The sequence below is a fragment of the Scomber japonicus genome, chromosome 3 (genome assembly GCF_027409825.1).
Source record: "Scomber japonicus isolate fScoJap1 chromosome 3, fScoJap1.pri, whole genome shotgun sequence".
Lineage (NCBI taxonomy): Eukaryota > Metazoa > Chordata > Actinopteri > Scombriformes > Scombridae > Scomber > Scomber japonicus.
In genome coordinates this window covers 15,857,831-15,872,674 of record NC_070580.1, presented here as the reverse complement: position 1 = coordinate 15,872,674, position 14,844 = coordinate 15,857,831, and the positions used below count along the sequence as shown (strand labels likewise).

Sequence of the window (14,844 nt, the reverse complement as noted above, 5' to 3'; positions counted from 1 at the left end):
CAGCAATTTTCAAGCCATGTGTGGTCATATGACCATGTGATCGTTAGTCAGAACCCAAAACCCACATTGAAATAATACATAGCTGCAGCCATGAGTTGTATAAAGGGTTTCAGCTTATTAACAGTGAAACTGACCTAATATTTAGCATAAGGGCTTTGAATCAGTGTGCAGCTTGTGAGGCCTCTCCATGTGACCAATCAGCCTGTCAGCCCTCAGGGCACATGCACACACATACACATTCAAACACATACACACAGACACACACAATACGGTTAAACCTAGTAACCCCCCACCACTGCTGTACGTAGTCTGCCAAATAGCAGGAATACCAGGGGTCTCCATGGGATCAACACACACACACAACCCTCACACCCCACATTGCTTGGAGCAGCATCAACGCCTGGCTGTGCGGACAAACAGCCACAGGCGCACACACACACACACACACCTACATACAGACACACAAAAAAATACACACACATAACTGGAAAATATCTGAAATTCCAACGTGGCACCAGGACTGAGCAGCAGCAGATGCAGGGAGAATGTTAAATACACAGATGTTGGAAGAAGAGAAAAGCAAAAAGAGCATGGAAGAAGAGGAAAAATAACGAATGGAAAAGAGAAAATGAACACTTGTTATTCCTTGTTGCCATATCTGTATATGTTGTGAACAAACCTAATGTAGCAGCTGCAACAGCTGACCTGTTCAATATTGTTTATTGTGTCCTCATTTGCTGCTATCTTTCCGTCCCCCAATATTCAACAGAGGGAAACACACACTGCATCTGTCTCAGCATTGATCTGAGCTGGAGGGGGTGTGTGTTTTGGGGTTTGCCCTCTCGACTGGAGTGGGGTTTCGTTTAGAGGATTTATCGATCCCTTTTAGTCTGTGTGTGTATGTGTGTGAGTGCGTGAGTGCATGTAAGTGTGCGTGTGTGCGTGTGTGTAAGTGTGTGTGTTAGAGTCTGAGTGTGCATGATGGTTTGCCCCCAGCAGAGAAATTAGAGAACATCTCTGGAAAAGTACATGATGCATAAAGAAAGGAGAACGAAAACAATGTAAGGAGACAAAAAGAGGAAGGCAGACAAAAAGGGAAACAAAGGTGGCAGTAGAGGGGGTCAAGGTTTACAGGAAGTCAGAGAGAGAAGATGAGAAACAGAGAAAAGTCCAGACCTTTTCACCAGTTTTGGTAATACTGGAAGATCCACTGTATCAGTTAGATTTCTCTGCAGTGACAGGCTAAAAACACCTATTATATCATTCAATGATTAATAGTAGAGCTGGTAACTAAACCTTTTATGTCTACTGCTGGTCTATGCATAAAATTATATTAACCTTAAAATGTATCGAATTCAATGCCATGTAGACATGACAAGCAGTTGTGGACTTTCACATAGGATACGCCACGGTTTTCTTGCTCTAAGCTCCTCTGCAAGACACCCAGCTTGAAGTGACTGGAGCATCCTCAGTGATGGCAGGTCTGACATTTTTTTAAGTCACAGGTTGGAAGACAGACGAGCAGGGGGCATTATTTGCTAAATAAAAAAACACCCTCTGCCTCCATTGAATTTGTGAGTGTGTGGTTTATGATTAGCTAGCAGTTCAGTGAATCTTTCTTCCCCGCAGGGAAACAGACCTCTCTCACTCAACAAAAACTGCCAGATAAATAATACAAGAGCACACCATGCTGCTAAAGCTGATGAGCTTCACTGCGTATTTGGATGCACTGTATGTACCTCCAAGGAAGGGAGAGAGAGAGAGAGAGAGAGAGAGAGAGAGAGAGAGAGAGAGAGAGAGAGAGAGAGAGAGAGAGAGAGAGAGAGAGAGAGAGAGACAGAGAGAGAGACAGAGAGAGAGACAGAGAGACAGAGAGAGACAGAGAGACAGACAGACCAGGAAGAGAGGAAAGTCTGCCATCTTTGGTGAAAGAGAGAATCCCTGTTTGGGCAAGGTTATACACAGCACACAGCAAGACACTGCAAAATAGTTAGAGCACAAAATCCCCACCTGGCTATTTAAATTTGCAGACACACACACACCCACACACACACACAGTCTCATATGACCTCAAGGACAACAGAAATGAGCATCTTAATGAAATGTACAAAGTATATAATCATATTGAGCTGTTTCGTAACATCAAATTGGGAAGCAGTAAATGAGATGAGAAGTCATTGAGATACACTTAAATGTAGGTCAGTACTTTACAGACTGGAACACACCGACATGACCTCCCTCACTACCACTTTCAGCCATTCTTGTGTTTCATTTTCTTTGCCTGCCTCTACTTCTCTTTTCTTAGGAAGGAAGTTACCAATCCCCAGAAGGCTCTAAATAAAGAAAGCGTATTTTTATATTTCCATATTACTGGATTATATTTGTTGTCTTTGTCTTACAGTAAAGTGTGGTAGTGAACTATAAGTGTTTATGCCATACTTGAGTAGATGGTCCTTGGTGCTGCGTGTCTTGGTAAGGAACCTCTCTGCCAGCTTTTCCAGGTTGCGGCTGTAGTCCATCTCAATCTCTGCCTTCTTTCTGAAGAAGTCCTGCAGGTCCTGAAGCAGCTGCACCCTCAGTTCACACTGCTGGTCCAGACACTTGAGCTGCTCCACCAGTTGGGCGCGGATCTCTGCCGGGGTAGAAGGAAGAGAGACAGAGAAACAGAGATGAGTTAAACTTCATAATAGCAACCATAAGCCAGGTGTAATCGACAGTGAAGCCACAGAGCATGTCCCCACACTAAAATCAAAAGCCTCTTTCCTCTAAACAAATGTTATCTACATCCATACAACTACTACTACATTACAGTTGAGGATGCAGTGCTTTCATTAAGACACATGCCACAACAATGTGTAAGATATTAACGTCTTAAGCCCTTTCCTCTTTACAGCTGATGTGGACAGAGCTGGGCTCCAGTGAAAACACCTGGCAGAGCTCTGACACATCAGCCTGCAGTATTGGCTGGAATTCATTTCCCTCCCAACATGTGAGTACATCAACCACATTTCTTTGCATGTGTGCACGTATTTGTGCGATCCTATATCCTCTTCTACACACAGATCTCCAGAGGCAGTCATTTATCCGAGCTTATCACTTTTCATTTGCCTCCTTCCCTCCTCCATGCTGCTCTCCAGTCTGGCCTCAAATTAATAGAGTGCACTCAGAGTGCAGACACACTCACTAACCATATTCAATCACTGGCTACAAAAAAATCCTTTAGAGAGTCCTGCCCACTGCAGTTACAGATGAGAACACACAAAGAGTCCACATGCACACATTCACATGTATACACCCAAGGACGGACACACACATAACGATGATAAGCTGGATCAGTGCTGACAGCTGACAGATTAATGCTATGCTCTCATAGCTGCCCGCCAATGCTGAGTACACCGCACATACATCCTATTAAGAGTTAACAACACAAACACACAGTTCCCTGATCTCTAACCTGTGCAGCTGCATAATGACTCTACTTTAAGCTTGTGTACCACAGCTGCCTTACCTTTACAATTCTGGCTGTAGAAGAAGCGGATGGTTTTGGCCTCCATCCCGGCTTCAGTGCAGAGTATAGACTCCCTTCACACACATACACTTATTAAAACACACACACAGGCTGGCCGAGAGGCAGTTGTCTGTCGAGCTGACAGCGACTGTTGATGCTGCCTTTGTGTTTTACAGCTGAGGGTGCAGTTTCTCATTACCACAAAGAGAAGTGGGATATCTAAATGTGTCTGTGACCACCCGCTCCTCCCCCTTGTCTCCCACTTCTCTCTCTCTCTCTCTGTCATAAACACAGACCTAAACATTGTGCCACTAGCCAGCGCCAGTGTCCCTTCTCACAGTCATTCTAGGAGGAGTCTTGTGGCATTACGACACTATGGCACAAACACACACATACGCAACAAATAAATACATACACACAGTCTGTGTCTGAGCTAATGACCTGTTGCGGATATGCTTTGACAACATGTATTATTGTCTTGTGGTCTGTGTGTGTGTGAGTGTACATGTTTGTAAGTAATTTGCTCATTGCACAGCGTTGTCAATAATGGGGAGTGAGTCAGTGTCCTGCCTCTCAAGGCTGCGACACAAAAACCTTTAAGATGGCAGCCATGTAATTAGCCAACCCAAGACAACAGCACACACCACATGCACAAACAATACCACTGAAAACAAGCGCTCCCAAGAAGGTGACAGAAAGCATGCGGTGATCGGTGCGGAAATGGCTTGAGGGGTGGAGGATACACAGAGCAGACAAGGTGACAGCAGTCCCATGTGACCTCAATGTTTAGAAAGCAGGTTTAATGGGGGTAAAATTAATCTAATAGCGAGGCTGTGCCCTGAAACCCCTTTCGGGCCTCTAACAGTCACATTAGGATGAAGAGTGATTCTGGCAGCACGCTCCATTTACAAAATATATGGCTGTGTGACTCAACCGAAGCTAACCTTGAGCTCTCCACACCATACACTGTTGATACTGGCTGCTAAACTGGATCTCTTTCGAGGGATTTCTTTTCATTACTATCACCAACAGGAGAGGAGTGTTAGCTGATAGCTTGGTACAGGAAAGAGGAGAGATGCTGTCAGAAAAGATCGATGCAGGTCTTCATCTCGGATTCGTCCCTCTGTAATGGTCATCATCCAGTGAGCCAGTGAGAAGTGGGATGTGAACTGGAATGTGACGCCTCCACCCCCCCTCCAGACAGCCCAGTCACTTTTTCCAGGCAGATGAGAGCAGGTCTTGTAATCGGGCTCTGGGATTCTACTTTACTGATGCTCTTCTCCTTCTCCCTTTCCTCTCCTCCCCTCTCCTCTCCTCTCTCCTCTCCCCCCTCCCCTCATTGCATTCAAGCCGGTGGATGGACAAGGAATTGTAACTGGAAAAGGAAAAAAATACACTGCCAAAAGGCAATACAACCAGTCACATACAAAACTTAAGTTCTTCCTGCAACAACCTTTTGTAGCTGAAGTTTTTGCAGGAAACACAGCACCGGCTTTAGACACACACACACACACACACACACACACACACACACACACACACACACACACACACACACACACACACACACACACACACACACACACACACACACACACACACACACACACACACACACACACACACACACACACACACACACACACACACACACACACACACACACTTACAGCAATGTGACACTGTGAGAGTCCAAGCTGTCACTCTGAGCTGTTTTGATGGCAGCTATCCAGGCCGGTCCTGGAACCCCCACCCCAGATCTGTCCCTTTCTATAACTGGACTTGATGGTGGAGACACACACACACACACGTATATGCATGCACAAGCATTGCAACTGTTTACAAGTAGACGTGATGAGTGTTTGCGGCTCGATAACATGGGTGAAGGAGAGCACATACTACAGAGGAACAACAAATCTAGAGACTTTAGATGACAAGTCTGTTCATTTACAGGATAATTCCAGTTTATTGCAACATGGATCTTGCGTTCACAGTTCATTCCTGTCTGTAATAATAAGCCTTTAAAACGTCTTTTTCTTTACCTCTTGAATATTAATTGAATGGTTTAACTGTCTGGGTAAACTTGGTTGTGACTGACTGTCTAACAACTCATGTGTCTGTACATTGTTATCTCAATTGACTGACATGATGGCTATAGCTACAAATTAACACCCAATGTGTTAAAAAAAAAACCGAAACAGGATTATCCTTTAAAACCAAGCCTCTCTCAGCACTGTGGTGAGTGCCCGCAACCTGTGCCAGGTAATCAGTGAAAGCAGCAGGAAAACAAGAACACACACATACACTCACCAGTTAACTAATCCTGTGAAATCCAAGACATCCAACCAGGAGATCTAGCTAGTGGTGAGGTGGAATATTACCCATTCTTCTTGCTCCGTTTGTGTGTGTGTGTGTGTGTGTGTGTGTGTGTGTGTGTGTGTGTGTGTGTGTGTGTGTGTGTGTGTGTGTGTGTCTGAGCACGCGCACATGAAGTGTTTATGCAGTAAGGCCTGGTCTTTGTTGCTCGAGGGACTGATACTGCAGTACAGAGCGGCAGAGAAGAGGGAGGGGAGCAGAAGAGGGTGGTAATGGTTTTGAGTTGTACCACTGTGAGCTCATACTATTGTCCTCAGAAGAATGAAAGAAGCAAAAAAGAAAAGGAGAAAGAACAGAGAGCAGCATAAAGAGTGAGTAAAGGGGGTTGGGGGGGGGGGCACTGCGTCACTCTGAATAATATGCCCATTCATCCCAGTACACACAGGAAGAGAGGAGAGAGAGACAGGAAGTCAGTCGGACCAGTTCATTGCCAGCAGGGAGCACACGGGAGGGGAAGGTCATACTAAAACAACTACAGGAAGCATGTGTGTGTGTAAAGACGGAGTGCTGCAGGATGGGGGGCGGGTGGGGGTTGGCCTCTGAGTATGTGTGTGTGTATGTGTCTGTATCTCCAAATGAAAGGGCCTGAAGAAAAAAAGGCAGCTGCGGAGTTCACAAATATAACCCTCCAGACTTGAAACCAGGCAGGAAAAGAGGGGAGAGGGAGAGAGGCTAGAGGAGAGAAACTGGGCCAGGGGTTTGCAGGTTGAAGAGGGAGTGTGTGTGTGTGTGTGTGTATGTGTGTGTGTGGGGATGGATGGTGGGGTGGTGGGGCTAAGAGACGTGATTTTCAGGCAGTTGAATGGGTCGGTAGTCTGAAGCCTCAGGTTGCAGGTAGTATTTCCTAATAAGATTCTTCAGCAGGGTGGAATCTATTAGTTCCAGACATGCCTGCCTAACACTGCTTCAACATGTACACACTTACACACACATACATACACACGTATGAGCGAGAGAGGAGGGGAGTAAAGGAAGAGATAGAATTACAGTACAGTAAGTGTTGGAGGGAAAACTATTGCTGGAATGGAAAGATTCCAGCCAATGTCTTTTCCTTGGGTCTGGACCTTTCCTCTGAAAACAAACACACACACGGACACACACTAAAACTTATATAGGCATTTCCTCTCTCACCCAGAGCCTGAAACCTTTAGGAAAAGCAGTGTCGTCTTGAGTCGGCAACTTAACAGCCTTAGTGACTTTTAGACATGGAAAACCCGGCTAAAGCCAAACCACGGTAGACCTGCTCTATGTAGCAGAGGAGAGGAGAGGAGAGCAAAAAGTGGAGCAGAGAGCAGAGGGTTTTTAGAGAAATAAGGACTCCTCTGTGCTATGGCTGAGCATAAATAAGTAAAGGAGGACATAAAGTTATTTTAGAGAGTCTTTCTGATACTTTAAAAGTTTCACTTTTGACCCCACGCAATAATGGAGAACAGAGTACTGCGGGATGCTTTCAGTCAGGCAAGGAAGCAAACCTCTGGCTTTTCAGCTTCCACTTGTGTGTGTGTCTCTCTCTCTCTCACACACACACGCACACACACAAACAAACACTCCACATGCAGTAATTAAACCAATGATGTCCAAGGAAATGCAAAATGGTTTGTGAAAACAGACATAAAAGATCACAATATGAGCTTCAGGAAATGAGATTAGACATCAGATGAGAGATGTTTCTAACCCTAACCCTAACTATTTGAAAAGACGGAATTGTGGCCTACTAATAAACTTTGTCCGCCTCCCCCCAAAGTATAGACTATATGTAGAAAATCACTATTTCTTGTCAATGTTGCACCCTTTGTGATAGCTATATGAAGACAGAGTAATGATGCTGGGTGATAGGAGAGAGAGAAAAGAAGGTGATTGAGAGGGGAGGGGGTTGTTATTGTGGGGGTGGTGTACTCAGTGGGGGTACATTCCTCCCTACTACTCTGCACCTCTCCATCCAGATCAGGAAGTCATTAACCCTTAACTAGCTAGAGAGGTGCTTTATCTGCAGGAAAGGGAGAGGAAGGTTATGATGGCATGTGGCCTGTGTATGAGTGTGTGTGTGTGTGTGTGTGTGTGTGTGTGTGTGTGTGTGTGTGTGTATGAGAGTGTGCATGTTTGCATCTGTGGCTCACACTCAGACCCATGTGAGCTCTCGTTATGGTTCCTTGGACTAGATGAGCTGGGAGCACAGGTCAGGGGTCAGGAATTGAAGAGCTACTGGAGGAGGTCAGTCTCCCATGTCAACCAACTGGTGGAACACACCCACAACAATAGAAGCGGATGTAGTTTTAACTATTCCCGCAGCCAGAGTATACTCTTCTAACAAATCATCATCTCTTACTGCCTCCTGACACCAGCAGCTCTCTCCAGCCATCAAAATGCCAAATGAAATTGTAACAACTTTAACAGACGCTTTTATCCAAAGCGATGTACACATGAGAGTGAATACAACACACAATACATCTCATGCTCTGATTCCTCTCTTATGGTGGCAGAGGGGTTGCAGGGTTGGGGGTGGGGTCGGGCGCCCTATGCATAATTAAAAAGGCTGCTTATCAAAAGTTAACTAGCTCCTTACCCATTTACAGCTTTTGTCTGCTCCACTAACCCAGTCTAGGAAAAGGCTCTGAGAGGGTGTGAGAGAGAGTGTGTGTTTTTTCTTCATAAATGACCTAAAAGACTAATCAATAATCAAAACTGTTATTCAGTGTAATAACTAATCAATTAGTCTACTAATGTCTCTGCACAAATTGAGATCATACGTTATGTTACTATTCATCAGCATGATTTGAAACAGCCCCTCCCAATTTGCAAGCTTCTGGGCTGTGTGTGTGTGTGTGTGTGTGTGTGTGTGTGTGTGTGTGTGTGTGTGTGTGTGTGTGTGTGTGTGTGTGTGTGTGTCGCATCCTCAAGGGTACCATCCACCTGGTGTCACCTCTATTTCCTTTCTCTGCCGGACACAGCCATCTGGGCTTCAGTCTGTTCCAGCAGGCTTCATCTCTCTCTCTCTCTCTCTCTCTGACACACAGACACACACACAGACACACACAGTTTGCAGTGCGGATGCATACCACGACCATGTAGTGATCTACACCATCTGTCTGAGAAGGTAACAGACAGAAACGTGCACAGATATTATACCATCCTGGACCAGCAGGAGAGACAATATTAAGCTGAGCTGTCCCACTGTGTGTATATGTGTGTGTATGCACTCTTTCCAGTGTTTCCAAATGGCCAGTGCATAACACCCCCCTTAATCAGCTTAGCAGGCAGTCAGGGGATTTGACTAATCCACAACACAAGCATGGGAAGGAGCCCACTGAGCGTGTGTCTGTCTGTCTGACAGACAGTGTGTGTAATAAATTAAGCCAACCTCAACAGTGTTGGACAGCGCACTCTCTAAGCATCAAGCATTACGAGCATCATCCAAGACATGGGACTACTTTTAAATAGCGATGGATGGATGTGGACCTCTTTCATGTGCAGACAAATCATCTGGTGGGTAAAGTGTCATTCACATCTTTACTAACGTCTGTCATAATTCTAGCGAATGAAATACAGTGTATGTCAGAATTGGATTGGTCAGCACCTATGATTCATGGGGAACTTGAGGGCTATGTGTGCATGCATTTAAAGCCCCCTCCCCAAGGGAAGCGTCAGCAATCTGAAGCCTAACAAAGTGTGTAATAGCCTCCCTCTATCATCTAATGTTATTGCAGGACAGCTTGCGTCACACAGAAAACTACACACACACACCCACACCCACACACACACACATCACCCCCAGTGGGAGAAAGATGCATGTGTACGTGACAACTGAGTTGCAGCAAAGTCTTATCATTGCATTCCAAGAGACATCAGTGGCACGTCGAAAATGGCCGGGGAAAAAAGGTAGAGATGGAGATAGAGGGTATAGTGAGAGTTGGGGGGGTGGGAGGGGGGCGGGGGGCAGCAGCAGCGCAAGTTAAAGGCTGTATCTGCTGATGGCTGCCGATCCTTATCTGAGTGCCAGTGGAAGGCAGCGAGTCTGGGGGGAAAGAGCAGGGGAATATGCTCCATCAGACAAAGGATGAGACCCAGAACAGCAGTCGATAACATGAGATACTATCACTGCATCCACCTCGAGGTCATGTTGTCGCTGTCATCAGCTGCAACCTTCATCCCAGACATAAGAGGAGAGGACTGAGGAGACACTTTTATGGGGCATCTGCACAAGATATAGTGACGCAGTGAAAGGAGTGCCAAGCATGCAGATGTATCTGACTTTAATATAGTCAGTGTGTGTGCAAAAGTGTGTATCTGTGTGTTCTGTATCCTGTAATGACAAACTGTATGTCCTATCATCTCGCAGGAACTCATTTAACAACATCTGCTGCCATCACTCGTTTTTGTTGAAGATTAAAAGAGAAACCGGACAGAAACCTGACAAACAATTTTGAAGTGATTATTTGGTTAACTCACTTATTAAGCAAAATTCACGGGTTGCATCTTTTCTGTGTTTCACATCACTGTACATTCAAAACATTTTAGGACATTTTTGTGACACACACAAAAAAAACAACACACCTAGAATAAAAAACTGACCTGTAAAAAAAAATAAAGCACAAGTTGTACAGGGACTAAGGTTATGCTGGAGACAAAAGCTGTAGGACATAATTAGAGTAACAGTCTACAGATACAGTTTATGGCTCTCATTCCTTCTCCACTGAGAGTAGAAAGAGCTGAATCATGATCAGCCAATGCAGCAACTGCAATGCCTCCGTCCACTCCAACCTGCTGCTCCAGAGGTATAACTCATTCTCACGCCTGCTCATGTGTGCATGTGTGCACACATGTTTGCACACCATGGAGAAATGGCTTTTCTGTGTAATGACTCCTGCACAGGCACAGCTCAGAGAGCCTGGGTTGCCAGCAGTGACAGGCTGGCCAATGAAATATGGCCACCATTTCAACCAGGCAACAGTGTCTCACAACAACCCTCAGAGATATGCCAATCCTGGGTACATGAGCTAAAGTGACCATACAAGATCCCAGCCGCACCCTACCTACCCCCCACCACATGGAAAATTTAGCATTGCGATTCACTGCAGAGCTTCTGGAACCGTAAGCATGTTTTCAGCGTTACTATGCAGTTTACTCATTTACCTTCTCCACAGTGAAGATCACATTAAGCCTGACAGTTAAATTCTTCCTCACTAGCAATCCCACCCGTTCACATACCCATCCAGGCATCTGTCTGAGTGCTGCAGAGACAATGGGGGGTTGAAAAAGAGAAAGAAAGTGGGCCAAGCTGCATGAAGTGGCTCCCAGGGAGGAGGACAAGGCAACACTTCAGCACAACAAACCCCTGCAACAGAAACTGCACGGCTGAGAAAAGACTCTTTTTGCCCCACTTTTTCTCTCTCTCTCTCTCCCTCTATCTCTGCATCAACCTAACAGTGCTGCTACTGCTCTACTCTTGCACTGTTTTTACATTTAGTTCCTTTTTGACTACAACACTACAACCACACTCTCTTGAGGTGAACCAACATGAGGAGCAAAAAAAGATGATGTTTTTCTTGCTGTTACATTGTCTTCTCTCTGATGGAACCTTTCACACCAGGCAAAAAGTCATTCGCTGGCTGATTCAGATCATGTTATGATCTCTAAAACTTCTGTCACTGACTAGAAGGCCTGACTATAATATCTCTTTCATGCTACCAGAAGTCCTGGATGAAACTTTCCTAAAAAATGTTAACCAGCTTACTCACACTTTCACTTCCAAATTAGACTATTACATGAATTGAATTTCTTTGCGCATAGTTCATCACATTTACAAACACTAAGAGATAATAAATAAAAAGGTACAATTAATTTTAGATGATGTTATTGTTGTCATGTGAGGGCATAATGAGATGCAGGCAGCATCAAGTGGGTTTCATTATCCAATCAGCAATAAAGGCTTACAAGAGAGACTTTTTACAGGCAGCAGATAAAGACACTTCTACTGCTTTAGTTTATGGTTAATTTAATACTGTAGAGCTGTTTAAGTTGCTTTTTCTTATTCACCTTGAAATACCAACACTGGGTCCTTCATTTTTACTATACTGAGAGGGGTCTGAAGCTGTGATGATCACATTTAACTGGATATAATGTGATTTAAGTAATCTTCAGACAAAAGGAATTACTAGAGGAAGTGTAATAGGTGTAGCTGTATATAACAGTAAGTAATATACAGTAGTTACACTCTGTCTTATCTGCCTGCATCTAGTGACCCAGGGATATTATCGGTCAGCAGGTTTGATGAGATAAACATGTATGTTTGGTGTAAAAGTAAGCAGGAAAGAAAACTCAGGTCACTGCTCAATTCAACACACTTGTAGGTTAAAGCCAACTTTCTATTCTGACTTTTTTCATTAGAGCTTAGACCTTTAATGAATTCAAGTCATAGTAGCCAAAGAAGGAAAATTAGCTTGCATAAGACAGCTCATTCATTTCAGCAGGCTTAATAACAGTAACAGTAAAACAGATTACACTCAGTGTGTGTATGTGTAGTTGGACAAACTTACTTCAAACTCATTATTATTTACATTAACTTTTTTTTTTTTTTTTTTTTTTTTTTTAATCGAACAATACATTACTGCATAATATATATTATAAATACCAAAGTGAATACAATGACCAAAAAACTGTTGTTTTAAATTGGGTTAAACAGCAGGCTGAGTGAAGCAGTTTTTTCTAATTCCTCTAACAGGATGAGCTGCAGCACAGGCACACACTATTAAACTTCATGAGGTTGTATCTGAGATTACCTCTTTGCTGAGTAGCCTGACATCACTCAAATAAAAGAAAAGCTGGCCTGTAGGGTAAAAAAAACGAGATATTGTTACACTTTTTTGCACTTCTTTACAGCTCGGTATTCTGTGACAGCATGAAGCCAGTAAAATGTTGGTAAAAAGTACAAAACCAGACATGAGGATTGGCTTGAGTTTTTGCTTTCTGATAGCAACTTTCAGCTGCTTTAATATGAGCATTTCTCTGCACAAATGTGTGAATTAGGAAGTTAGAAACTGATACAGAGTATTACCTAAACCGCCAGAGCTTTCTGTAAAGCAGGTGTGTAATTTAATATATATTCACTTAGTGGGTTTCACTTAGTGGGATATATCAGACTAAATGAATCTCTTTGCAGCAGGGCGGAACAGGGTCAGTTAGAGCTCACTGCCCAAATAACTCTGTGTCCTTGTATAGTTTAGTGTTACAGGCTGCATGTTTTCCGCAATGCAGAACACTCAAGTAAGCCTTGAGCAAATCCTTCCAGGACTTGGAAAGTTAAAACTAGAACAACACTCTCATCAGAGATGGGAATTGGTCAAAATAAATGAATTCTCCCAGAGTTCTCAGAGTATGTGTTTGTGAAGCATTGCAGGATGAGGAACGCTCACCTGAGGTCAGCCTGAGGACACCCTGGCACACAATAAACACAGCCTTTGTGCTTGTCAAACACACAAACACATACACACCATTGTTTTGCTTTCTCACACATAACAGCCTACTCAGCAAGCGTTACATACCACACACATGATTGTCCCTACAGCTCAAATATCACCATCTCATGGGTCATAACAGGAATCTTCACAGTCTGATGATTGCCACACTCAGCTAAAGATGAACTATAGACGATGCTCCTGGCTGCAGTCTGATATTATGACAGACTCTACTAACATGCCAAATGAGTGCTAGATTAACCAGTAGTACCGGTAATGTTTCACACTCAGTGAGGCCACTATGTTGGCGCTATGGGGCCCTGCCGCAGACGGCTCCATCAAAGAAATGCAAGGTCATCAAATGTTGATGATGCTGGCCCAACTTTTGTCGCAGTCTAGTACGTCATTCAGTAATGCACCATGCTGGCAAGTTAAAATACACTGTAGTATTGTGCCAATTCTTCCATTTACCTCTTCTGCAAAGTGACAGAAGAAAATTAATGCTGCTGTGAAACATTTCTAGCACTTAAAAATCTTGCCTCAAAAGCAGTAAAGCCTGCTTGGCAAGTCTGGCTTTTAATAAGCCTTAAAACTCTGGTGCATTATTAGAACAGGATTTCCTGGTTCATATTTCACCTTCTCACCTGTACCTGCAACAACATGCTCACGGCCACGCAGACCCCTGTGTTTATTTGAGGCAGTGCCATTGTCAGTCTGAACATAGTCTAAATGATTAAGTAGACACAGTTAATTCAGAAGGCCTGTCTTAAATCCGCAGTGACAAGCAAGCAAGCATTTGTTGAAATGCGTATGATCAAGATGATGAATAGAGAGTAGCTGCTTTCTAACTAACCCTGAGCTTTGATTTCCCTGAGGAGGAGGGTCAGGGATGAGAAACATCTACTTCAGGCAGCATCAGACTATCGGATTAAAAAGTCTGACGTCCTCCTCCTGACAGCCCCATGGCAGGCCCTGCGGTTAAGTCCTACTGTTCAAATCTTCTACTCACAATATTTCTGCCCTTTGACACCATGGGAGCCTGGCGTCTGGTGAGTCTCGGACACATGATAGGAAACAAAGCTATCTGTAGTCAGTTAATGGACAGCCCTGATACCAAGAGAATACGCTTCTCCAATGAGCGGAGAGTAGAACAGAGGGTCAATGACTCCTCGCAGCGTGTGTCCTATTTTGTGTTTGTGAGTTTGTGTGTGTGTCAAAGAGTGGACGTGTCGGAATCAGTGCAAAACAATAGAGTGCTGCAGTGTGGGCGGCCACACCCTTTCCTCCCAGCTCCCCTCCACGGCCTCCTCTCCAGCCCCTCAAAACTGCCTCAAAGAGGTTTTAAAAGAAAGGGACAGCGGAGAGAGAAGAAAGGGAGTGGACATACCAGGAGAGAAATCCCATATATATGAAAACAAAATCTGAAGTAGTACAATAAGGGGAGAAAACAGGAGGAAAAAGTGAGAGGTTTGACAGGTTCTCAGCTCCAGTAATGGAAACATGACAGAA

General features: G+C 44.2%; 1 protein-coding gene across 4 annotated transcripts in view; it reads right to left on the bottom strand.

Moving 5' to 3' along the window:
- The window catches only part of srgap2 (SLIT-ROBO Rho GTPase activating protein 2), a 51,933-nt gene that overhangs the window by 21,514 nt on the left and 15,575 nt on the right, over nt 1-14,844 (bottom strand). For 3 of the 4 annotated variants that reach the window (XM_053316738.1, XM_053316737.1, XM_053316739.1), the window contains one exon: nt 2,440-2,632. In XM_053316738.1, coding sequence (XP_053172713.1) covers nt 2,440-2,632 — 193 coding nt within the window. Of the gene's footprint in view, nt 1-2,439; nt 2,633-3,508; nt 3,671-14,844 lie in introns of those variants that run through there. The other variant, XM_053316740.1, reaches the window with a different exon arrangement.